The sequence below is a fragment of the Drosophila bipectinata genome, chromosome XL, assembly GCF_030179905.1.
Source record: "Drosophila bipectinata strain 14024-0381.07 chromosome XL, DbipHiC1v2, whole genome shotgun sequence".
Lineage (NCBI taxonomy): Eukaryota > Metazoa > Arthropoda > Insecta > Diptera > Drosophilidae > Drosophila > Drosophila bipectinata.
In genome coordinates this window covers 6,375,696-6,400,861 of record NC_091734.1, presented here as the reverse complement: position 1 = coordinate 6,400,861, position 25,166 = coordinate 6,375,696, and the positions used below count along the sequence as shown (strand labels likewise).

The following is a 25,166-nucleotide window of genomic DNA, read 5'->3' as shown; positions in this document are numbered from 1 at the left end:
CCATCCGAAGGAGCAAAAGTGGGAAAATTGGGAAAACCCACAATTTTGTGAGGGTACCCCTAGGAAAAAATTCGAAAAATTAAAAAACCATATTAAGGCAATGTTTTGAATAAGGAAAGTCGCTTCTGGGTTCGCTGATTACTAAATGGTACTTTATATCCTGATCGGATACAAATTGGCAGAGCTATGGCCATCCGAAGGAGCAAAAGTGGGAAAATTGGGAAAACACACAATTTTGTGAGGGTACCCCTAGGAAAAAATTCGAAAAATTAAAAAACGATATTTAGGCAATGTTTTGAATAAGGAAAGTCGCTTCTGGGTTCGCTGATTACTAAATGGTACTTTATATCCTGATCGGATACAAATTGGCAGAGCTATGGCCATCCGAGGGAGCAAAAGTGGGAAAATTGGGAAAACCCACAATTTTGTGAGGGTACCCCTAGGAAAAAATTCGAAAAATTAAAAAACCATATTAAGGCAATGTTTTGAATGAGGAAATACGCTTTTGAGTACGCTGATTACTAAATGGTACTTTATATCCTGATCGGATACAAATTGGCAGAGCTGTGGCCATCCGAAGGAGCAAAAGTGGGAAAATTGGGAAAACCCACAATTTTGTGAGGGTACCCCTAGGAAAAAATTCGAAAAATTAAAAAACGATATTTAGGCAATGTTTTGAATAAGGAAAGTCGCTTCTGGGTTCGCTGATTACTAAATGGTACTTTATATCCTGATCGGATACAAATTGGCAGAGCTATGGCCATCCGAAGGAGCAAAAGTGGGAAAATTGGGAAAACCCACAATTTTGTGAGGGTACCCCTAGGAAAAAATTCGAAAAATTAAAAAACGATATTTAGGCAATGTTTTGAATAAGGAAAGTCGCTTCTGGGTTCGCTGATTACTAAATGGTACTTTATATCCTGATCGGATACAAATTGGCAGAGCTATGGCCATCCGAGGGAACAAAAGTGGGAAAATTGGGAAAACCCACAATTTTGTGAGGGTACCCCTAGGAAAAAATTCGAAAAATTAAAAAACGATATTTAGGCAATGTTTTGAATGAGGAAAGTCGCTTCTGGGTTCGCTGATTACTAAATGGTACTTTATATCCTGATCGGATACAAATTGGCAGAGCTATGGCCATCCGAGGGAACAAAAGTGGGAAAATTGGGAAAACCCACAATTTTGTGAGGGTACCCCTAGGAAAAAATTCGAAAAATTAAAAAACCATATTTAGGCAATGTTTTGAATGAGGAAAGTCGCTTTTGAGTACGCTGATTACTAAATGGTACTTTATATCCTGATCGGATACAAATTGGCAGAGCTATGGCCATCCGAAGGAGCAAAAGTGGGAAAATTGGGAAAACCCACAATTTTGTGAGGGTACCCCTAGGAAAAAATTCCAAAAATTAAAAAACGATATTTAGGCAATGTTTACGCTGATTACTAAATGGTACTTTATATCCTGATCGGATACAAATTGGCAGAGCTATAGCCATCCGAAGGAGCAAAAGTGGGAAAATTGGGAAAACCCACAATTTTGTGAGGGTACCCCTAGGAAAAAATTCGAAAAATTAAAAAACGATATTTAGGCAATGTTTTGAATAAGGAAAGTCGCTTCTGGGTTCGCTGATTACTAAATGGTACTTTATATCCTGATCGGATACAAATTGGCAGAGCTATGGCCATCCGAAGGAGCAAAAGTGGGAAAATTGGGAAAACCCACAATTTTGTGAGGGTACCCATAGGAAAAAAATCGAAAAATTAAAAAACGATATTTAGGCAATGTTTTGAATGAGGAAAGTCGCTTCTGGGTTCGCTGATTACTAAATAGTACTTTATATCCTGCTCGGATACAAATTGGCAGAGCTATGGCCATCCGAAGGAGCAAAAGTGGGAAAATTGGGAAAACCCACAATTTTGTGAGGGTACCCCTAGGAAAAAATTCGAAAAATTAAAAAACCATATTTAGGCAATGTTTTGAATGAGGAAAGTCGCTTTTGAGTACGCTGATTACTAAATGGTACTTTATATCCTGATCGGATACAAATTGGCAGAGCTGTGGCCATCCGAAGGAGCAAAAGTGGGAAAATTGGGAAAACCCACAATTTTGTGAGGGTACCCCTAGGAAAAAATTCGAAAAATTAAAAAACGATATTTAGGCAATGTTTTGAATAAGGAAAGTCGCTTCTGGGTTCGCTGATTACTAAATGGTACTTTATATCCTGATCGGATACAAATTGGCAGAGCTATGGCCATCCGAGGGAACAAAAGTGGGAAAATTGGGAAAACCCACAATTTTGTGAGGGTACCCCTAGGAAAAAATTCGAAAAATTAAAAAACGATATTTAGGCAATGTTTTGAATGAGGAAAGTCGCTTCTGGGTTCGCTGATTACTAAATGGTACTTTATATCCTGATCGGATACAAATTGGCAGAGCTATGGCCATCCGAGGGAACAAAAGTGGGAAAATTGGGAAAACCCACAATTTTGTGAGGGTACCCCTAGGAAAAAATTCGAAAAATTAAAAAACCATATTTAGGCAATGTTTTGAATGAGGAAAGTCGCTTTTGAGTACGCTGATTACTAAATGGTACTTTATATCCTGATCGGATACAAATTGGCAGAGCTATGGCCATCCGAAGGAGCAAAAGTGGGAAAATTGGGAAAACCCACAATTTTGTGAGGGTACCCCTAGGAAAAAATTCGAAAAATTAAAAAACGATATTTAGGCAATGTTTTGAATGAGGAAAGTCGCTTTTGAGTACGCTGATTACTAAATGGTACTTTATATCCTGATCGGATACAAATTGGCAGAGCTATGGCCATCCGAAGGAGCAAAAGTGGGAAAATTGGGAAAACCCACAATTTTGTGAGGGTACCCCTAGGAAAAAATTCCAAAAATTAAAAAACGATATTTAGGCAATGTTTACGCTGATTACTAAATGGTACTTTATATCCTGATCGGATACAAATTGGCAGAGCTATAGCCATCCGAAGGAGCAAAAGTGGGAAAATTGGGAAAACCCACAATTTTGTGAGGGTACCCCTAGGAAAAAATTCGAAAAATTAAAAAACGATATTTAGGCAATGTTTTGAATAAGGAAAGTCGCTTCTGGGTTCGCTGATTACTAAATGGTACTTTATATCCTGATCGGATACAAATTGGCAGAGCTATGGCCATCCGAAGGAGCAAAAGTGGGAAAATTGGGAAAACCCACAATTTTGTGAGGGTACCCCTAGGAAAAAATTCGAAAAATTAAAAAACGATATTTAGGCAATGTTTTGAATGAGGAAAGTCGCTTCTGGGTTCGCTGATTACTAAATAGTACTTTATATCCTGCTCGGATACAAATTGGCAGAGCTATGGCCATCCGAAGGAGCAAAAGTGGGAAAATTGGGAAAACCCAAAATTTTGTGAGGGTACCCCTAGGAAAAAATTCGAAAAATTAAAAAACGATATTAAGGCAATGTTTTGAATGAGGAAAGTCGCTTCTGGGTTCACTGATTACTAAATGGTTTTTTATATCCTAAATGGTACTTTATATCCTGATCGGATACAAATTGGCAGAGCTATGGCCATTCGAAGGAGCAAAAGTGGGAAAATTGGGAAAACCCACAATTTTGTCAGGGTACCCCTAGGAAAAAATTCGAAAAATTAAAAAACGATATTTAGGCAATGTTTTGAATAAGGAAAGTCGCTTCTTGGTTCGCTGATTACTAAATGGTACTTTATATCCTGATCGGATACAAATTGGCAGAGCTATGGCCATCCGAAGGAGCAAAAGTGGGAAAACTGGGAAAACCCACAATTTTGTAAGGGTACGCTTAGGAAATAATTTATTATTTTTTAATTATTACATAATAAATTTATCATATATTATAGATATATTAATTATTGGCATTTGACAACCCTGGCGAAAAATAAAATAATCAAATATTATATATATTTTAATTATTGCCATTTGGCAGCCCTGGCGAAAAATAGGCAAACAGCAGCTGTCAACCTGGGTGAGTGATTTGTTTGTCGAATATATATTTTTTTTTTACTATCGCTATTATCCTCCAGATAATGGCGGAGCGTGGCATCGAAGTGCCTATGCAGCCCTATGCTGGCGCTCTGCTCCTGATCAAGGATCTCCCCATTCCGGATACTTCGTCCAGCACATCCAAGGCTAGACCTTCATTTTTCAATCGTAGTTGTGTCCTAAAACGGCTATTGAGGGTTTTGGGCCAAGAATGCCCCGACGAGGAGTTCAAAATCGAATGTGATGATCCGCTTATTGAAGGGTTCATGGCCGGCTTGGAGACATTTATGAAGTTTACGGTTCAAAAGTCTATAGAGCAGTGCGAACATCGGACTAGCTATTTTTTATTCAACGACAAAAGGTGTATCATGCTGAACGAAATGCGACCGACGATGAACTTTCTGAATGATCTGAAAAAGGCCCAATGTGGATCCCCCGATGAAGATGATGACTTCCATCGCAAACGGGATTCCCGAGGTCAGAACATTCCCAGTATGAAAATGGATGCAATTAATACTACCGCTCTCAATGCTATTGGACGGAAGCCTCCTGTCGCTGGCCAAGGGGCACAACCCTCAGGTGCCCAACCACCGGGTAGTCTACAACGTATGCGAAACAAAAACGTAAACGTTCACGATGTGATGCAGTTCATGGCGGAGGAGAAGCGCTTTTCCAGGAGCAATATGCTTTTTTTAGCCTATTTGAAATATAAATAGGCCTTAAAAAATGAAATAAATTAAAATTCCTTAAGGCTTAATGCCTAGATTTCGTGTATAAAGAAGTGTCTATAGGCTATGCCTATAGGCGGGAGTATAGGATGGTATTTGTTTCTAAATTGTTGTTTAATTTACATGTTCCGGTTGGGATTTGTTTGTGTTTCCAACCGCAACGGCAAGTCCAGCAAGAAAAAAATTAGCGGGCAATCCGAGAGCCGGCAGGGCCATTACGGCTATTTTTGGCCGGGCACTCCATGGTGGGCCGATTGAGCAGATCGTAGATCGCAAATCGGAATCGGAATCGGAGAGCGATCGGGGAAAAGTCGGAAAATTAGAGAGTTTGCCATCTGCGGCGACGGTCAGTTGTGTTCCGATAATCATCCGGCGGAGAGTGAGACACTTTTTTTTTTTTTGTTTTTTCATTTGGTACACCTAGTTTTTTATCGGAAGAGAGTTGCGGTTATCCAATCACGAAATGTCGGAGCAGCCAAGTGAGAATCCGGAGGAGCAGCGCCCAAAGATCCAGCCGATGCAGCAGATGACGATAAGTGCCTCCACCCAGGAGCTGGCCGAACTGTTAGACCTTCATTTGGGGGATTTGCGGCCGCGGGACCCGGCCTGGCAGGTGGCGGACTCCCCGATCTCCGGGCGGGGCATCTTCGCTACCAGGGACATAGCGCCCGGGGAGGAGCTCTTTCGGGAGCACACTCTCCTGGTGGGACCGACTGCCCATCGATCCACAAATCTGCGCACCTGTACCCTGTGCTATTGTTTGATTCCGGGGGACACGGATGTGGATGCTCTCTGTCCGGCGGGCTGCGGGCTGCCGGTATGCAAGGAGTGCCGTAACTCCGATCGCCATCAGCTGGAGTGCAAGCTCTTCCGGAAGTGGCAGCCTCTGGATACGCAGCGGATCGAGCCGCGTGCCCTGCGTATCCTCAGCGTGGTGCGCTGCTTCTTCCTGGACGAGCCGCAGCGGAAGCTTCTCTACGCCATGCAGGCGAATGCTGATCGGTACTACATAAAGGAGGTGCAGAGGGCGGCCGAGTGCTTTCATCACTTCCCCAAGGAGCAGGACATGCTGGACTACTTCTATCGCACCATCTGCGCCTTCAATACGAACGCCTTTGAGAGCCGGAGTCAAGTGGAAGGACATGAGGTCCTGGTGCGGGCCCTGTTCCCCCTGGCCGGGCTACTCAACCATCAGTGCACTCCCAACGCCGCCCATCACTTCGAGGACGGTGAGACGATCGTGGTATGCGCCGCGGAACGAATTCCGTCCGGTGCCGAGATCACCATGTCGTACGCCAAGCTCCTCTGGTCCACGCTGGCCCGGAAGATGTTCCTCGGTATGACAAAGCACTTCATGTGCCACTGTGTCCGCTGCCAGGATCCGACGGTGAGTCCGGAAAACTGCATCCCTTGAGGCAGTGGCGGAGAGTGTGTCGCAATCGATGCACTAAAATAGATGTGCTCGTTATACAAAGTTTTAAAAACAAGGGCGTAGTAGAGGAAGGGGTTTCAATTTTTGTGGCTTGTTTTAATATATGTATTTTTATTTATTTTTTATTTAATTTATTATTATTATTATTGAATCCCCTTTGGAAACTACGCCCCTGTTAGTAGCGTGTTTATGTGTTTTAAAGCCAAAATACGTCGGGTAATTAATCAAAGGCCAAGTGAATGATTGAAACAAGGCAGCTGGCCGAAAAAATTATTCTAAAAAATGTAAAATCATCTTTAAGGATTAACCCGTGAGTAGTGTTGAAAATTTACAAAAACGTTTTAGTTAAAAAATCATGAAAAATACTCACAAAAGAGTCAACTTTCTAGACACTTTCAAAACCTTGAAAGTTTTTCAAAAACAAAACCCATATTTTTTTTAACTAAATGACACTTGTTTGTTTTCATATTTTTTGCATTGATCTTTTAAGACTTTTACTTTTTGGCAAACTTCCAATTAAAAATGGAGATGCCACACCCCTTTTCTCCTCCCTTGCACCTTTTTTTTTACTAGTTCAAGTACTCCCATTCTTTATAATAAAAAAATACACAGATATGTATATAAAGACTAGCAACCCACTGCATTCATTCATTCCAACGCTTCAGCTGGCACAGAATTCTACAATTTTCTGTCAAAGATCGGCTGCCCTGCCCCGCCCTCTTTTTTTTTGTTTATTCCCCAAAAAAAAATCTATATTTTCTTTGACGTTGTTCAAATATACAAAACACATACATATGTATATATTTTTGCGCACAAAAATTCCTCAGAAAGCCGAAAAACATTTCAAATTTTTCGAGTATTTCGCTTGCCAGATAGTTTTCGTTTTCGAAAAGCGGAATTGGAAAGTATTTTTTCATTTTTTAATTAAAAAGTAATAAAAAATGTTATATATTTTTATATATCCATACTATTAAGAACTGGATATGTCGGGGATATATCTTTTCTTTTAAACTAAGAACTATTTCCAGTTTTAATTTCCTTCGATTGGGGCAATAAAATTCGCTTAAAAAAGTGAAAATAGATTTAAAATAAAGCCATGTGGGTGTGGAATCCGGACGGAGACTATGGGTTTATAGTGTCCCCTGTGAAAACGAGACCCCATAAAGGTTTACAACTGAGTTACGACTGTTATTTTCGGGGTTTGGAGAAGGTTAAGCTGACATGTGACAATGCGTGACAGTCGCGCCGGAAAATGATCCGGAAAACGAGGTAAGGGCCGAAAGGAGGGGGGGTAAGAGTAGTTGTTACCACCGGTAAATGGAGCCATCCCCACCTGGTCACGTGTCATGGCTCTCTCACCTGCTTTTTCCCCATGGCATTGTACCCAATTTTTTTTTTTTTTTTTTTGTGTCCCCGACACGCAACTTATTTTTCCTCGCCCGGCGATGTCTTAATTTATGTCCCAGCCACACGCACATTTAGCCAGAGTTCACTGTACAAAAAAAAAAACCCCAATATTGATAATGCCCGGAGAGATTGTGAAAGTGATAGGTTATAATTAATTTTAGTATACCATATAGAAACCTAATAATTATACTATTTTTCTATGGATTCTATTGAGTTACTTACACTGTTCCAAAAATTTATTATTTTAACTTTAAAAATGTTCTTATTTTTGGTTACTACATTTTTTTACAGTGCATTAATGTGGGCTAGTGCCACGCCTTTTATTGGTGGCATTGCATCTCGGCAAATAATTTTTCCAGCTGCTCAGATTGCCGAGGGTGATGGCGCCATGTGGGCTTGGATTGGGTTGGGTTCGGGTTTGGGTTTGGGTTTGGGTTGGGGGCTTGTCCCTCTATAGCTTCCACTTTATGCCATCCATAACCGCAGACATCACATGGCAGGGAAATGTGATAGACCAGGAGGTGGAGTACTGCCTCCTCCCGGGCAGATGGAGGCGCTGGAGTAGCCACTGATAGCCCATCCGTCGTCTGAGGTGTTTCGCCATATAAATTGACAGCGGAAAATGCTTTTTGATTAGTGAATGACTGGGCTGCATCAATGGTTCTTGCCTCTTGCCTCGTGCTGCCTCTGAGGTGCTGCCTCACACCTCCTCACCTCACCACCCCCTCCTCAAATCCAATTGAATGCAACAATGGGAACCACAGCAGCAGCAGCAGCAACAACTCAAGCACAAATTGAATAAGAGTCGAAAGCAAAATCCGCTTTGCGACGTCCCAGTGGCATATAGCACTTCAAGTACAACCGTCCCATTCCCGATTCCCATTTCTCTTCGATTTCTTGAAATTATTTTTGAGATGTTTGTTAAGATTCTTTATAAAAAGGTTAAGAAGAGAAATCAATTAAGGAGCTTAAAACAATATATACTTATTTTAAAAGAATTTATATCGAAAAGTTTCTCGATTCATAACTCCGAAAATAAGTTATGTGTTTGAGCTTTTTCCTCTCTTAATTATTCTTATAATTATTAGAAATCTTTATTAGTTAATTGTGTAATTTTTTTTAAATTATTCATCTTTTATTCTAAATATTAAAATTCTTCATTTTTGATTTTGAAAATCGGAACTTTGGGAAATGTGTGTTTTTCCCGTGTGCGTGTGCTTTTGGAAAAAATCATATTTGACTTTTGTCGTTGTTGTCTCCTATGGCGCTTGTTTTTCCTGTGGTTGTTGTTGTGGTTGTTTTTATTTGTTGTTTTTGTTGCTGTTGTTCTAGCCTCCCCCCTTTTAACCTCACCCTCTAGCTTGCTGCCTCTAATTTGTGTTTTTTATACCTCGTACTAGACTAGACTTAAGAGGGAATATGTGGATTTTATAAAAGTGTTTATAGATAGAATATTATTGATAATATTTGAAGAGTTATTGAGAGAGATTATAAATAGTATAGGTATATTAGTATAGTATAGAAAACTTTAGAAATTATATTAAGAACAAAGGACGAAGAAAACAAAGGTTCTTTTTAAATAAAAATAAGAAGCTCATATTCTTAGTTCAACTTTTTTTAATGTTCCATGACTAAAGGTCCTGCGACTTAAGAAATTGATCCTTTCTAGTATTCCTTCCTTCTAGTATTTCTGGTATATAATTCCTCCACCAAGTAATGGGTATGAATAGTTGCCATACTTACCAGTATCTTAGTGGCCCCCTTTCCTCCTGGTTTCTGCTGTATTTAATGCTCTCCGAGGGCGTCGGCGTTCACGTCATAAGCGTTGCTCTGGTTGTTGTTGTTGTTGTTGTTGCTTCTGGTCATGTTGTAGATATGAAACGTTTTGTTGTTATTGCTGTCTCACTAGCTGTTGCTGTTGCTGCTCATGTTGCTGCTGTTGCTGCCGGCATTGCTGTTGCTGTTGCTGTTGGTGTTGCTGCTGCTGCTGCTGTTGCTGCCGGCGTTGCTGCTGTCGCAGCAATTCCCTTGTAGACCGCGAGACATCATCACTCGCCGACCCAACGCGCGTCGCTCTGGTTGGCTCGCACTTCCGTCCGTAATCGTGTGTCCGTAACCGTAACCGTAACCGTATATCCGTATTTCCTCACCCCTCGCGGACATGGACACCACGGCTGCCATGGTGGCGCACATGGCTCCTGACAAGGACACCAGTGCCGAGCAACTGGCCGCGCTGATAGACAGCCATTTGGGTGATCTGCGCGAGGAGGAGCCCAACTGGACCATTAACTCCTCAAAGGTGGCCGGCCGGGGGGTGTTCGCCACCCGGAACATTGCCGCCGGCGAGCTGATCTTCCGGGAACGGGCGCTCGTCACCGGACCCACAGCCCGCAAGGGGCAGCTCAGTTCGTGCGTCTGCTGCCACCAGATGCTGCCACAGAGTGGCTTCCTGTGTCGCCACCGCTGCACCTTGCCCGTCTGTGCCGCCTGCTCGGATGCGGAAATCCATCGCGCCGAATGCGAACATTTCCGGCGCTGGCAGCCCAAGGACGCGGACGAGGAACTAGAGCAAGTGAATCCGCTCTCCCTCAGGATCCTGACAGCGGTGCGGGTCTTCCACCTGGCCAAGGAGCCGCGCCATCTGGTGGACGCCATGCAGGCGAATGCGGAGCGCGGCTACCGCCAGGAGATCATCAAGGCGGCCCAGTGTTTCCGCAACTTTCCCACCACGGATCGAAATTTCATGGATCAGCTATTCCGAATCGTGGGTGTCCTTAACACGAACGCCTTTGAGGCACCTTGCCGTTCTGGCGGCCATGAGGTCCTCCTTCGTGGACTCTTCCCGCTGACGGCGATCATGAATCACGAGTGCACTCCCAATGCCAGTCACTACTTCGATAATGGTACTCTGGCGGTGGTGCGGGCGGCACGGGACATTCCCAAGGGTGGCGAGATAACCACCACCTACACCAAGATCCTTTGGGGCAACCTCACCAGGAACATCTTTCTCAAGATGACGAAACACTTTACCTGCGACTGTGTCCGGTGTAATGATAATACAGTGAGTTCTGGATATATATTACTTCTTTTGGGGTTTGTCCTTTGGATGGGATTTCTATGATCTGTTTAGAGAGGGGAGATTGGGATTATTGAAGACTTGGTTATTTTATTCCCGCGCTTTTTTGCTTTTTTTAATATTAACCTTAAAGTTGTTAAATTTTTTGTTGATAAACTATATATATATATATATATATATATATATATTTAAATATATATAAATTTTAACAACAAAGCTTGGCTTTTTTAGCTTCCTCCTGAACTGCATGATTCCCGCTACTCCTCTTAAGGAAAAACCTTTTCCTTTTCGTCCTTACTTTAAATATTATTTAAAAACCTTATCAAAACCCCTTAAAACCCCCACTCTATTCAAAAAAAGCTACATATTTTCTGTCACACATGCCATATCTTAAAAATTCTCAAAAAAAAACACAACACACACAAATTTAATTTTACTTGAATTTTTGGCCAAATTTCTTGGCCAACATCGATGTCAACGTGGCACTCTCTCTTTTAATTTGATTTTCGTTTCGCGGCTGACTACATAATGTATGGGATATGGGTATATATATCCCAGAGATAGAGATCCATTTGTACCTACAAGCATATATAGCTATTTATGCTCATAATGGACCATGTCGAGAGCACTTTGGGCTTTTAGTTTTCATCTTTTCGGCCATTTGGCGCTTCTCTGGCCTTTGGTCTTAGCCAGTTTCTGCGGTCGAGTCGTCGGGATAAGTTGAATAATGGCCTCTACCTGCCACACAAATGCGTTTCCCTAATTAAATTAGTTCTATGATTTGCATGAGCCGCGTCCCATGGGCGCCCTAAGTGGCTCAAAGGGGGTCTGCCGACCATCAAGGCATAATAATCGAATTAATAGTGAATGGGAAGGTTAAATAGTGTTAGTCATAAAAAATTCTAATTAATACTTTAACAGCTATACTTAGTTTTTTTTTTAATTCTTTAAAGATTACTTTGAAATAAACAAAAGAATTTGTGATGGGGAATATATAGTATTCTTTAGACCTTCTTATCAGGAATATAGAAAAACAAATAATCCCAAGAGATAATAGAGCTGGAAATTGGAATTTAAATATATATAGGCTCAGGGGGCTCAGAATATTATTAATAAAAAATATAAAACTAAAATAAAAAAACAAGAATTTCAAACCCTATTACTAACCCAAACCACAAAGCACTTGAAAAGTTCTACAAGCCCCTAGTTTTATTTGGGGTTACTAACCTACCCACATAGACATCTATATAAATATATGCACACACCCCCTCAACAAAACCGAAAACCCCCAAAAATTTCCATTATGCTAATTTTGACCACAAAAAAAAAAAAAAAACAAACCTCGGAAACAGACGGAGGTGATTGAACCCCCTAGTAGATTTTCGATTCGCACTCACTACATAGCCTTATTCTGGATCATGTTTTCCAGGAGAATGGAACCTACTTGTCGGCGCTGTTCTGCCGGGAGCAGGGCTGCCGTGGCCTGGTGATTCCCGTCCAGACCCGGACCCTGCAGCCGGACTGGAAGTGCATCACCTGCAACAACGTCTTTCCGCACTCGAAGATGGCCCGATACCAGGACTTTGCCCTGAACACGATCAACAACCGGATCAATACCAGCAGTGTCCGGGACATGATCCACTTCATCAACGACCTGTGTCCGCGCTTCTGTCCCCCCTCGAACTATGTCCTGATCGAGGCCAAGCTGAATGTCATCTGGCGGATGACGCGCTTCGATCCGGAGCAGTACACGCCGGAGGAGGTGGCCCACAAGGATCGCTACCGGGAGGACATCCTGGCCATTCTCCACAAACTCGGGGCTGGCGAGTGCACTCTCAAGAAACTCATCACCGGGGAGATCCAGTGACGAGCCTGTGCCCTCCACTTGTGAATAATATAAATAAATACAATTTTTTTTCAATTTTTTTATGTGAGTGAGTGAGTGTTGTCGTTTGAGTGAAAGTGAGTGTTCTTGTTATTCTATTTTTAATTAAGGGAATACCAAAAATAAATATCTTAATGTATGTACCTAAAAAAGAATTTATTTACCCTTTCGGGAGATGCCTCTGCCTTTTTTTCATGAGAATATTTCTTTAGAAAGCCAACCAGCCTCAAAGATTTCTGTTCAGAGATCTTGAGATTTTCTTGACAAATTTTGATTTTTGTTTTGGCAACCAGTCGAGGAACAATTATAAATGTAATTTATTTAAACTTTATAAGCAAAACTAAAGAATGGGGATATTTATCAATGGGATTTCTCTTTCAAAGAATATACTTACTGGTAGTAGTAGCCATAAAGAATTCCTAAGACTTGCCTTGACTTTACAAAGTTTAACGAATAAAGTTTATTGTTTGGGTTTTCTTTACACATTTAGAGTATATATAAAAAAATACGTTTGATTTACAATTAGAGTTTAAATTTATATTTTATTTTTAGCTACAAAAAAAAAAACGTTTTTCTTCTCCAGCAACTTTTTTGTTCCCCATTTAGTCGTATACTTAGCCTGTTGAAATATTTAAAACCATATGTGGTTTTCCCTCGAATCGATTTCCAATACAACTCTACGTTTTTTTTGTGGAAAAGCTTTAATGGCGCATATATATATATATAATGGCTGGAGGACTATATACACGCACAGTCGTATCAGGATAACTATAATTGCTCTAGAACAGACACACATATCTTTTCTTTTACATAAATTATCTCTCATGATGTCTAGGGCCTTAACTAATCGTATGCAAGATGTTATATATCTTTATAGTTTATGGTACAAAAACAAAAAAAAAACAGGGATGGTTTTATAAAAAAAAAAAAACCGAAAGGATAGGGAGTCCTGTCCGGAGGATAACTAACTTAAGGCTAGGTGCTCGGCGTGATGTTTCTGCTCCGATTTACGGGCCTGGAAACGCTGGAGCGGCGGAATGACGAACATCACGAGGCCACTGATGGCTATCATCAGTCCGGCCATCAGGAATGCCGGGGAGTACGACCCCGTGAGGTCGAACAACCAACCTACAGATCACAATATTAGTATTATCTTGAGAGGGAAAAATCAAAAACAAATCTTACCTCCAATGGGTGGGCCGATAAAGCTGGCGATTCCCTGGAAGAGCAGCAGAAGGCCAAAGGCATTGGTGAGCTTATCGAGACCCAAGAGATCCACCAGGATCACCGAGGTGAGACCCACATAGGCGCCAATGGTGAAGCCAAAGACCACGCAATACAAAGTCAGGGTCTGATAGTTCAGGCACAATGGCACCATGGCAGTGGCTTTAAAAATAATTCACGAAATCAGTAAAGATTAGGAATAGAAATCTTTTGAATCCAATACTCACCCACACCGCAGGCTGTCAGGCAGACATTGTAGACGAGGAGACGATTCACCCAGGGCTTGTCCGAGATATATCCCAGCACTATCCTGCCCACTGTGTTGGCCACTCCGATGGTGGCAATCAGGTAGCTGGCCTCCGACTTGCTCAGCTTCAGGATCTCGGCATAGGCCGCCACATACAGGTAGGGGACATTGAAGCCGATGCTGGTGCAGAAGTTGGACACGGAGAAGATGACAAAGACCACGTCCTTGAGCAGCGAGAAGTTCATCATCTCGGCGAAGGTGTCGCGAGTCTCCTTAGAGCAGGTGATGCAGCCGCAGCATTTGGCTACTTCCTGAAGGGGATTAGAATAATAAAAGTATTATTTTAAATAAAGAAAATAAATGGTAAGGCCTTGAAGAATAATATGGCCTTTAAAAAAAAGAAGTTTCAAACTCTTGAAAAGACTATCCTTTCTTAGACTATCCTTTCCTGAAACCTCATAGATGGTTTCTGTTATTTATTTAACATAAATTATTTTACAAAACCTAAAGAGCACATACATAATATATTCAAGCAATCAGGGGGTTACTAAGTCAACTACTATGACCAACAGAAGCCCAAGCCCACGCCCATTTAAAAATAAATTAAAATAAGTTTTAAGCCCGTGCCCAGAATTAGCATGGAAATAATATTAAGTTTTAAGGGTAAGTGCTCCACAGCTCATGTAATTCAAATTATTTTTTCGCTAAAAAAAACCAAGTGATGAACAGAATGTGCCTTCAGTAGGAAGACACCACTTGAGACCACAAGTAGCTATACAGGACACACAGAATGTGCAACGTGGTGGAGTTCTTTGAGGACTCCGAGATCTTCATAACCGGCGGGTCCGGTGTGGTGGGCAAGGCTCTCATCGAGAAATTGCTTCGGTCCACCCGGGTGCGTCGGATCTACGTCCTGCTCCGGCCCAAGAAACAGTTTACGGCGGAACAGCGCCTCACCCGACTCCGACAGGCCACCATCTTCCATGTCCTGGCCAAGGAGCGGCCGCAGGAGCTCGACAAGCTGGTGGCCGTGCCCGGGGATGTCTCCCACCCCGGTTTGGGCATCCACCCAGAGTGGCTGGCCCAGATGAAGGGCGTGTCCGTGGTCTATCACTGCGCCGCCACGGTGCGCTTCGACGAGCCACTGCGGGTGGCCCTCCGGCTGAATGTGGCCGGTACCCTGGAGGCCCTGAAGTTTGCCGAGCAGCTGCCAAGGCTACGGATTTTCGTGCACGTCTCGACTTTCTACAGTAATCCGTATTTGAAGAGGGTGGAACCAAAGGTAGTACTATCTAAGATCTAGTTTTCTTCGAGTGTATTTCATTGGACTCTCCGCAGTACTACTCTTCACCCATGGACTGGAAACTTTGCCTGAGGCTTTTGGACGAAGTCCGCGATGATAATTTACTCGATGCCCTGACCCGCAAGTACGTACACTGAGAGATCCGTGTTTTGGGGAGTAATAAGTCCTACATTTTAGATTACATGTGGGTTTTCCGAACACCTACACCTTCACGAAGAACCTGGCAGAGTCCTTGGTGAACGATTACCGCCATCGGCTGCCCCTGATAGTCTATCGTCCTTCCATTGGTAATTATTATTTTTGGAAAAACAAAAACATCACTAAGGACTTCCAAATACGTAGTCCTTTTTGCTGTGGATGATCCTTCGCCTGGTTTCTCGCCCTCCCTAATGGGGGCCATGGGTCTCTTTGCTCTGGTGGGAGCTGGAATCCTGAAGACCGTCTACCTGGGCCGGGACATCCGTCTGGACATTACGCCCCAGGACATGGGCATCAAGAGCATGCTGTGCTACACCCAGAAGGGCTCGGACCTCTACCAGCAGAAGGATGCCCCCAAGGAGCTGCCCGTCTACATGTCCTCGTCCTGCACCCACGTCCCTCACACCTTCACCCAGGTTGCCGAGCAGATGGACATCCTTGATCTGTGGGGCGATGCCGCGTTCGAAAAGAATCTGATGATACCCGGATGTCACTACACGGACAGGAGGTGGGTGTACCTCTTCCTGGTCTTTACCAAACAGATCCTGCCGGCCATTCTGGTCGATGGTCTCTTGACGATCTTCGGCCAGAAGCCAGTCCTCATGGGCATCGTGAGGAAGGCCTATCAGACCCTGGAGGTTATGCAGCCTTTCATGTTTAATAATTACGAGAGTCCTGGCGTTACGGAGAAGGAGACTTTAACCAATGAAAACAAGGGGTAGATATTGATGTCCTTTTCTAGACTTTTCTTTTCTATAATATCCTTTTTCTTCCTTGCAGTACTGAGTTCCACTTGGATGCATTTAATCACCCGGATATTAATTCCTTGGTAGTCAGAGCCAGCAGGGACATGGTGCATAGTATTCGAACCCATTTACTTCACGAGGATCCCAGGACCCTAAAGCGATCGCAACGTATTTTGAAAATGTGAGTCCCGATAGAGGAATCTTCTAAGAATGATACTTTATCTATATCTTCCTTTGCAGCAAGGTTGTCCTGTACCAGGCTCTACGTCTGTTTCTGCTCTACAAGATTCTACGCTGGCTTTGGGGCAGTTACTTAAAAGAGTTCTTCTAAAATCTAGATTTAAGAATAACTTTCCCAATCATTTTTTTTTTTAATAATTATAGTTCATTCGTAGTAGGCTTTGCCAGATACAGAAGCATAACCCTTCCGGAGAAATATACTAGAAATAATTACAAATTATATCCAAAGCTTCTCTACAAACATAATGGAGTTTGCTATGGTGTGGGGTAATTGGCTGCGTAGTCACTATTCCAAGGAGTATAATAATGTCCAAATGGAGGACCGTCTGCTCCGCCAAATCCAGACACCATTAGAAGCCAACTTGGTATGCTATTTTTATTCAATGGTTGATCTTCTCGCTTCTAATCTTTGGCTTTTGGAATACCCTTCAACCAGATATACCTTGACGCAAATCCCGAGACTCTACCCAGCTGCTTTATAGATCTTCGCCATAAACTGAGAGCCCTGGGACGCTACTTGTGGGCTGCTTGGCTGAGACTTACGGGCTCATCGATAATAAGGGATTTCTCTTGGGTATGAGGCTATTACGGTTTCTTTAGAATATCTTACTTTATAGTTTTTCAAAATAAAAATTACCAAATGAAAAAGTAATTAAAAGGCTCTAAACAAAAAGACTTCCTAATCCTACTTCTAAGACCAATCCTTAACATCCTCACAACTCACCTGACTTTGGGATATGTTGTTGCTTTGACGCAGTGATCCATAACGCTTGATAACCCCCGAACCGGAGATGGACCTGTTCAGATCGTTCCTGGAACTCACATAATCGGGGATATTGTGAAGGGAACCCTGCAAAAAAAAGGTTTTAATAGAATATAAGATTATGCAAGAAGTAGGAGTATATCCAAACCTGGTAGAGGGCATCTGGGCGGTACATAGTGCCACTGGCACTCCGATGGGCATCCCTCAGCGGAGTCAGTTGCAACTGGCTGTGGCACTTACGAGCAATGTCATCGTTGCTGGTGCTCTTGGTCACCGCTGCGGCAGTGGGCGGGGTCACCAGGGTGGTGGGTCCCTGGCCATTGATGGCTCCATTCGAGTTGTTGTTCTGGAAACGATATATAAGGATTATAAGATCAGGATATCTTAATCCCACAACTCACCAGACTAGTGGGCTTCAGGTTGTGGCCCACACTATTGGAGCGACAGAGTCCTGCTCCGGCTCCTGTTCCAGCCCCGCCCTGCGGCAGTTGCAAGTACTGATCCGTCTTAGGTAAGATCTTCAGCGGCTCCAGTTCTGCCGGCGTGGTGTTCTCATCAATGATGGCCGACTTCTTGCCCAGATTGGGAGTACTCGGAGTATTGGGCGGCGTCTGCGAAGGTCCCACCTCCACTTCCAGTGGCCGGAACATTGCTCCGAAAATGATGCAGTTCAGCACGATCCCTCCGATGATTAGCATGGCTCCCCGCCAGCCAAAGCTCTCGATGAGATACTTTGTCAACGGGGCAAAGACAAAGGTGCCGAATCCCGAGCCGCAGACAGCGATTCCCGTAGCGAGGGATCTCTTGGCCTCGAAGTACTGCGTCACACTGACAATGGCCGGCAGGTAGATGAGACCGAAGCCCAGACCCGTGCCGAAGCCAATGGTGATGATCAGGGTGAGGACATTCTGGGCGAACATGCTGACGATGATGCAACTGGCTGCCAGAATGGACCCAGCAATGGTCACGGCTCGACAGCCATAGCGGTTCACAAAGGAAGAGCTAATGGGTCCTGGAAAGGAAGAGACAGGATATAGTCAGCCGATCTATCCAGCTAATAAGCTATTCAATAAGAGGAGAAAAGGACAGATCTAGTTCTAGATCTATAATCTAGTTTCTGGTTCTTAGAACCTCTAAAAAGATAATAAATATAGTTACTCACCCGATGAGAAGGTCACACCGACCATTATCGAGGCTATCCAGGCCGTATAACCTTTGCCCTCGTTGAAGTACTCCAGAAACTCATTGTAGAAAATGCCAAAGGAATAGGTCATGCCATCGGCTATAAAATAAAAGAGTATTCATTGGATTACTGATATTGAAAACCAAAAATAATTCGTTTTAACTGGATCTCCAACTGGCAGTTGTCATAAATCAGTTTAGTTGGCCAATTAATTACGTGCTTCCAAATAAAAAAAATTCATTTATCAGCCATTATGTATTAGGAGGTATAGTTATAGTATCGGTATAGTTATTTCGTGGCGATAAGATTATCACCTGCCCGTGGGCACTTGGACACAATTATCATCCAATTGATAGTTGCACCGCTGAAGTGGCCCAACTCCCACCGCGACTTCTCGTAAATTCATAGACTATATCAGTATATGAGTATATTAGTGGACCTTGTCGTCCGGGACCACGGCCCGGCTTAATCTTTCCGGTGCTAAGCATTTTGATTTCCAAAGATTAAGTTCCATCAGTTTTGGCCCAAAATATTTACGATGTCCCGCCGATCGAGGCGGGTTGTTGCCGGGTTAGTCCAAGGCAAATGGGACTTGATTTATGGCACTCCTAAAGGTGTTCTTGTTCCACATTTTTTGGTGGGAGAACTCCAGTCACTGTGGCTGGCTTTTTCCTCCCAAAAAAAGGGGAGAAGCTCACCCGGACACGCACAAAGTCACTGGACACAGAGTCATGTCGTAATTGAAAACTAAAACCAAAGGGTTGAGTTCTAAGAGGGGATGCGACTTGATGATACCTGGTCGAGGTCCCCTTTTTAAAGTTTTTATATTTCTTTTTCTTTAGGAGTAAAATTTTCTTAAGAAGTTTATAAAAGTACCGGGCTTAAATACTTTGATTTCTTAAGAGAGTAATTCTTCAATTCCTCAGCTAACTCTACTATTTCTTAAGCCCAGAACTTTCAGAAACTCTATTTATAGAAATTTAAAGAAACTTCTACTATATAAAAACCAAAATAAACTCTCAAAAGTACCAGGTATTAGTATTTGAAAACATAAACAGTTAGTCTCTCTCTAATACCTCCTCCATCATACAAAACCAAACTCCCCCTGGAATAACCTAATCCATCATGCCCCTTGAATAATTGGTCCCCCATACTTACTGACAATGTGGATCATAAAGGAGCCAAAGACCACCACCCAGCCCCATCCTCCGTCCGGCGGAGTGGGCTGTGGCTCCAGCTCCATTTCGCATGGAGCATTTTGTTGCTGCTGCTGCTGCTGTGATTTTCTGCGTGCCGGCGGTCCGTGTACCATTTTGTATGCTTTGGTGTGATGACTATAGCCCCCGGGCTAAAATACTCTGGTTACGTCCACACCAGGTCTCCTTCTCCTCCTACTCCTGTGGAAGTGGGTGTGAGCTTAATGCTGTTCCTAGCTCTGTTGCATGTTGCAAACTGAAAAATGAAGAACAGGCGAGAGGGGTTAGTTTTTGTGTGGCAATTAGCAGCTGTCTGGTGGAATAAAAACATTTAAAAAAAAATATAGAAACTAGAGCCACTGACTCGAAAACACGTGATGAAGAGGATGTTGTCTATTTTTTGCTAAAAAATTATTTTGTTTGGAATTCTTATCACGAAACCCAAAAGACAATCCAAAACAGATTGTTTCTATGGACACTTTTTTTTAGTCAGGGCGTTCCAAGACTTGTAGATTATTCGAGAGCTATTTCAAAAAATGGTTTAATGTCGGGAGCATAATTATAATAAAAAGTTTATATTATTTTTAAGTGCTGTTTGGTGTTAATTTGTTATCACCTTGGGTTATTAAAGTTATTAATTGCAGATGATAATATTTAGTGCTTGTTTTTAGTCTTGAGTGCCTTAGTGGTTTAGTGCTTTTTAATTAAATTAAAGAAATATATATATTGTTTTGTACAGGGTATAAGAAAGGTACCGGATATCATATACTAATAAGCTATTAATTCCCTCTTTAATTGTAAAACATATACAGCCCATCACCTCCATATATAGCTATTATTTCCAGAAGACTTTCGAACCGATTAGAAAATCCCCATGTCTAGGAATATGATTCAGCATCGTCATTGTTTGTGACAAAAGAAAAGCTGGGTTAGCATTGTGCCGATATAGCAAATACACTGTACGAAGGCAAATAAGTGTTAAATTTAGAACCGTATACGGGTCTATGGGTCTATGGAGACCCGGGATCATTGCACATCTCAAGGAAAAAGTGAACGGCGGAGGAGACCCTCGGGGCTGGATGGGGCGACGTCAGGCGAAGCTAAACCAAATCAAAGCGGTTATCAGGCTGGCGGGTGACCCCTTGAACTTCTCGGCCAACCCATGGACCTTACCTCGCCACCCCTCTTGCCCCTCCTGGCGCCGCCCCCCGCCTCCTGGTCCGTCGTACATAAGACGTAATCAGCAAAAAGTTATTTGGCAGATTCCGTTTACAATTCCATTGTCCGGCGATTCGAACAAAACAAAAACTAGGGGCTCCGATGGATAGAGAGGGAGCTACAGCCGAAGAGCGGGATGGGTATAGGGGAAAAGCAAGAGATGGAGATAGAGAGAAAGGGGAGGTGGGCCGGAGAATATCACGTCGAACGTGGCTTATCAGGCCTGGCTCAAAAATATATATTTATTTTTCTATATATATATTTTTATTTTATTTGTGTATATATAAAATAATAATTACGTCCGACGACTACGGCGGATTCAAGCTGAACTGATCTGCTTGGCGTTCAGACCCCCCAGCGATCAGTGTTTATACGGCGCAAGAATCACGAACACAAAGAAGTTCCAGGCACATACTTTAGATTATTAAAAAAAATAGTTATAATATTAAATTCAGTATACAATAATAGGTATACAAATTTTAAATAAATTTCTTAGCTTTTAAAATAAATAATTTTAAAGAATCGCTATTTTTGAAATATTTTCTAAAAGTTTTCTAACATTTCAGGACTTGTTTAAAAATTTTACAACTTATTTGGCTTGCCTAGATACTCATTTTCCAAGACCTTTATTTCTAGAAGCCTTTACTATTAAAATATATTTTTATAATTTAATAAATAATTTCATAAATAATTTAATAAAAAGAAAACATTTTTATTGTGAACAGACAACTCTAATCACTTTGTTGCCAGGTGTGAATTGTTTTCGTTTATTGTTTTGTGCTTTATTGTTCGAGCTTCTTCGGATATGCAGATATGGACCGTATAGGATATAATATATATACGAATAAGTGCATATATCTCTTGGTTGTTATTGCTGGATGAAATGTGAAAACAAAAGCGTAAAAGTTGCAACAATGCACCAGCAGCACCAACAGCGGCAGCTGAAGAAAAAAAGCAAATGATAATTGTGACATGATAAACGGAATCACACACTTTTTTCCAATGGAAATATCGGAAAGTATTTCATATTCATATGCCAGAGCCATTGTTTGTTATTCGAACAAGAACAAAAGCTAAACTCAACCTTAAATTGATTAAACACGAACAGGGGCGTAACACAAAGCGGGGGGGGGCTGTCTTAGAGCAGAATCAAATCACAACGGAAACGCATCTCCAACTCGATTGTATGATGATTCATTTTTATTTATTTGTCGGCTTTTCGTTCTTTTATGCAATCAGCAACAATTAAATCTTAAAAAAAAAAAGAAACAAATCAAATCTATTTAGCCCTGACATTCACGCAGTCTCCTCAGTTTACAAATTAAATCTGGCAAATCGTTAGACTTAATTAGAAAAATTAGAAAATGTTTACCGACAAAGGAAATATTGCGTATACGCCGCGTGGTCCGCCCACTTCCGAAAGCAACAAAGCAATTCTAGACACTGATTGCAGTTTACTCTAGTTTATACATTTAAATGGAAATGTTGTGGAAAAACAAAAAGATAATAAGCTACAGATATTCTAAGTTATGTTACAGAGGAGTAATTCATTATAAAGACTAAGTGTCAAGTTACCAAGTGAATTCTAATCGTTTACTGCCCATAGCCGCCCCTTTAAATTGTTTATTTCACACTTTATCCAAAATTAATCATCCATTAATATCATGAAACAGACTTTGCCCTTGACCTACCTATATATGAATAATTTTTGAAATATGCGCAATAACCAAAATGCAATATCAGCAAACATCATACATATATGAAAAGAATTTAATACCAATAGCAACCCGATTACGTGTTAGCTGGCTTTGTTTGGTTTTTGTGTCTTATTTTCTTGATTATTGTTGTTTGTTGTTGGTGCTAAAATGGTTCACAAAAGTCCATTGAACCATCCAGCAGAAAATAATAATCAAAATAACAAAAAATATATATCATTTCAAAAGTTATAGATAACACTTGCATGTCACATGCAAGGGCAAGGATGAGGGAACATTATGGAATATACATATATTTCTTTATTCCTGAATATATACAACACATATATTTAAAGGTATCCTTGCTTAAATCTTAAAGTTCATCTTTATTTCATTTCCCTTCCTTTGTCGGTCATTGGCTGAGTTTATTATGAAATTAATTCACTTTGCTTGTCACTAAATGAATTTCAGCTTTTGCGGTCAGAGATTTTTAATTGCTTTGGCCTTGCAGTTACTTTAGTGGATGACTTTCCCTTAGAGGGGAGGGAAATTTAGAAGGAATCTGTAACCAAAACTAAAATCCAACTTCCACCAAGGATTACCTGGTTTTCACACGAAAAATGATGAGATTTTAGAGGGGACAAAATTAAAATACTCTTACTAAAAGATTCTAGCTTTAAATATGACAAATAAAAAAAATAGGGTTTTTATTTATATAACATCTGTGAAATTATCTATTTCTAGCAAGGAAATAAGCTAGGATACCCAATTTGAAGACTATAGCTTTAAAAATCAGGGTCTAAAGCCGAAAAAGACAAATTGGCGGACACACGGACAGGCTTTTATAGACTCCTAAGCTGATAAAATGGTTTATCGAAGAAGTTTTAATAAAAATTATATACAATTTATAATCGCAGAAATGTCTTTTACAAAAATTAAGACCATAACTTTAAAATTAAGAGAATAACGGACAGCTATTATTGGCTTCTAACCAGATGCCTAAGGCTTATCAAAAAAGTTTTAATAAAGAAATATACAAAATATCTTAGACAAAAATATGTCTTTTATACAAAAATCCCACACTTTAACACAAAAATTGATAAATACCCTCGGAAAAGGGTATACAAATCTCTACAAAATATTTACACCATAAGCCCGGGACTAAACCCTTGTTTCTATAATGAGTGTGTAATCTTGCCACCTCCAATCAATCAATTGCTCAAGATTCTTGTCACCTTCGATTTAGTCAATAATAAAAATCAATATAAATATCGAAGACCCCTCCCAAGGAATCACGGCCACTTGTTGAATGATAAGGGGGATGAAGTATTTATAAAATCGAATGCACTTTCGCTTTCTTCTGAGAAACACACAAACAGCTAGCAGATAGAAGAACCAACAAAACCAAAAAACTAAAAATATAAAACAAAATAAACACCAAATAATGTTAAAAATAGTTTCAACATTTAGGTTGTGGATGTTTTTCTAAATAACTTTCCAGATAATTGCATTTCGGGAGATAGGATAGATGTATGTATATCTCTTTTCGAGTGGATGAGAAGAATTATGATTCTTATCTGATCCAAACGACTTACCTTTTGGCAATAATGCTTAAATGCTTTGCTTTTATTTCTTAATTAATTTATTGCACTTGACGCACTCTCTTTTTTATTAATTTTTTTTGGATTTTCAAAAGAGTTGTTGTTCTTGTTTTTTTGCCTGAGTTGGCGAATCTTTTTAATTACTTTGTTGACAATTTATGTTGTTTTTGTAGGTTACAGTTGCAATTGTCCGGCCATAGAGATTACGGGATTGCACGAGTTCAAAACCGTATCATCGATTACCAAAACTGCACGCGCTTTCTATAGAGCTTTTACGATACTCTATTATTTTTATGGCCTAACGGTTTATGGGGTCTTGTAATCCCTTTTCTACTTTATTTCATAGTTTCATATATTCTTGGGTGTTTTTGTTTTCTGGAAAAAGAATTCTTTTTTTGAATTTTAGAATTTTTTTTTTGATTTTTAGCGGGACGAGTCGAACCGAATTCGTTGTTAGCGGGCAGCCGAATAAAAATTGAAAAATGCGAACTCTGTGCCGTGCAATACGGCGGCGACTGCCAAGAAGAAGAGGAAGAAGCAGCGCTCGAGGAACGGCGACCACGAAATGCTCTCTCTCCCGACTGCCACTCATTATACGACCGCTCACCGCTCCGGCTAGAACTCTTATCAGTTTGGAGCATACAACAAAAACACACGGCCCAGGATGGGAGGGAGCGAGCCAGAGCCAGAGCCAGAAGGGTGCTCCAAAAAAGGGGGGAGTAACGGGTGCCGAGCAGTGGCGACTAAGAGAGGGACCAAGAGAGACACACAGAGTGATCGAATTATAGAAAATCTTATCAGTCCACGATTTTGTTCATATATTTTGTTGTTGTTTGTCATTTTTTGTTGCCATTTTTTTGTTGTCCGAAAGCAAATAACACGCCAATTTTGGTGGCCAAGAGGTTGGAGTGATTTGGCTTAAAGCGGGGGGTGGGAGGTATGGAGGGGGGTTTTGCTTACACCTATCTGGGCTTAGTGTTAAATATTAATTAACAAA

General features: G+C 41.3%; 4 protein-coding genes across 7 annotated transcripts; 3 read left to right on the top strand and 1 right to left on the bottom strand.

The window, feature by feature from the left end:
* The first annotated feature begins 3,971 nt into the window (after positions 1 to 3,971).
* On the top strand, positions 3,972 to 4,782 carry LOC108124812 (transcription initiation factor TFIID subunit 4-like). Its single transcript, XM_017240661.3, has 2 exons — positions 3,972 to 4,011; positions 4,070 to 4,782. Exon 2 carries the CDS (start codon positions 4,073 to 4,075, stop codon positions 4,742 to 4,744), a length of 672 nt encoding a protein of 223 aa, XP_017096150.2. The 5' UTR covers positions 3,972 to 4,011; positions 4,070 to 4,072; the 3' UTR covers positions 4,745 to 4,782.
* A 271-nt stretch (positions 4,783 to 5,053) lies between these two features.
* SmydA-8 (SET and MYND domain containing, arthropod-specific, member 8) lies at positions 5,054 to 12,706 on the top strand. 2 transcript variants are annotated; one of them, XM_070280734.1, is made up of 3 exons: positions 5,054 to 5,135; positions 5,195 to 6,143; positions 12,101 to 12,706. In XM_070280734.1, the coding sequence occupies exons 2-3, from the start codon at positions 5,220 to 5,222 to the stop codon at positions 12,536 to 12,538; spliced, it is 1,362 nt and encodes a 453-aa protein (XP_070136835.1). In that variant the 5' UTR covers positions 5,054 to 5,135; positions 5,195 to 5,219; the 3' UTR covers positions 12,539 to 12,706. The 2 variants fall into 2 exon arrangements, with proteins under 2 accessions (XP_070136835.1, XP_017096220.2); XM_017240731.3 differs by lacking the exons at positions 5,054 to 5,135; positions 5,195 to 6,143 and adding an exon at positions 9,584 to 10,656.
* Positions 12,707 to 12,987: 281 nt separating this feature from the next.
* Positions 12,988 to 24,677, bottom strand: Mct1 (Monocarboxylate transporter 1). Of its 3 annotated transcripts, none has more exons than XM_017240719.3 (9): positions 24,164 to 24,677; positions 19,619 to 19,912; positions 18,440 to 18,559; positions 17,679 to 18,289; positions 17,426 to 17,623; positions 17,239 to 17,364; positions 14,008 to 14,338; positions 13,742 to 13,942; positions 12,988 to 13,684 (listed from the first exon to the last, which is right to left on the bottom strand). In XM_017240719.3, exons 2-9 carry the CDS (start codon positions 19,770 to 19,772, stop codon positions 13,521 to 13,523), a joined length of 1,905 nt encoding a protein of 634 aa, XP_017096208.2. In that variant the 5' UTR covers positions 19,773 to 19,912; positions 24,164 to 24,677; the 3' UTR covers positions 12,988 to 13,520. The 3 variants fall into 3 exon arrangements, with proteins under 3 accessions (XP_017096208.2, XP_017096209.2, XP_070136084.1); XM_017240720.3 differs by lacking the exon at positions 24,164 to 24,677 and adding an exon at positions 22,251 to 22,267; XM_070279983.1 differs by lacking the exon at positions 24,164 to 24,677 and adding an exon at positions 22,247 to 22,263.
* Positions 14,441 to 16,665, top strand: FarO (Fatty acyl-CoA reductase in oenocytes). Its single transcript, XM_017240721.3, has 6 exons — positions 14,441 to 15,309; positions 15,366 to 15,454; positions 15,508 to 15,617; positions 15,673 to 16,246; positions 16,309 to 16,455; positions 16,515 to 16,665. The coding sequence occupies exons 1-6, from the start codon at positions 14,818 to 14,820 to the stop codon at positions 16,603 to 16,605; spliced, it is 1,503 nt and encodes a 500-aa protein (XP_017096210.2). The 5' UTR covers positions 14,441 to 14,817; the 3' UTR covers positions 16,606 to 16,665.
* Positions 24,678 to 25,166: the final 489 nt, after the last annotated feature.

Coding starts and splice junctions, on each gene's coding strand:
- Mct1 (XM_017240719.3), bottom strand. CDS start 19,772: ATGGTACACGGACCGCCGGCACGCAGAAAATCACAGCAGCAGCAGCAG. Junction 17,365..17,425: donor GCCCAGATGCCCTCTACCAG/GTTTGGATATAC, acceptor TTTTTTTTGCAG/GGTTCCCTTCACAATATCCC. Junction 14,339..17,238: donor ACAACATATCCCAAAGTCAG/GTGAGTTGTGAG, acceptor AATCCCCTTCAG/GAAGTAGCCAAATGCTGCGG.
- SmydA-8 (XM_070280734.1), top strand. CDS start 5,220: ATGTCGGAGCAGCCAAGTGAGAATCCGGAGGAGCAGCGCCCAAAGATC. Junction 6,144..12,100: donor TCCGCTGCCAGGATCCGACG/GTGAGTCCGGAA, acceptor CATGTTTTCCAG/GAGAATGGAACCTACTTGTC.
- FarO (XM_017240721.3), top strand. CDS start 14,818: ATGTGCAACGTGGTGGAGTTCTTTGAGGACTCCGAGATCTTCATAACC. Junction 16,247..16,308: donor TTAACCAATGAAAACAAGGG/GTAGATATTGAT, acceptor TCTTCCTTGCAG/TACTGAGTTCCACTTGGATG. Junction 16,456..16,514: donor TCGCAACGTATTTTGAAAAT/GTGAGTCCCGAT, acceptor CTTCCTTTGCAG/CAAGGTTGTCCTGTACCAGG.
- LOC108124812 (XM_017240661.3), top strand. CDS start 4,073: ATGGCGGAGCGTGGCATCGAAGTGCCTATGCAGCCCTATGCTGGCGCT.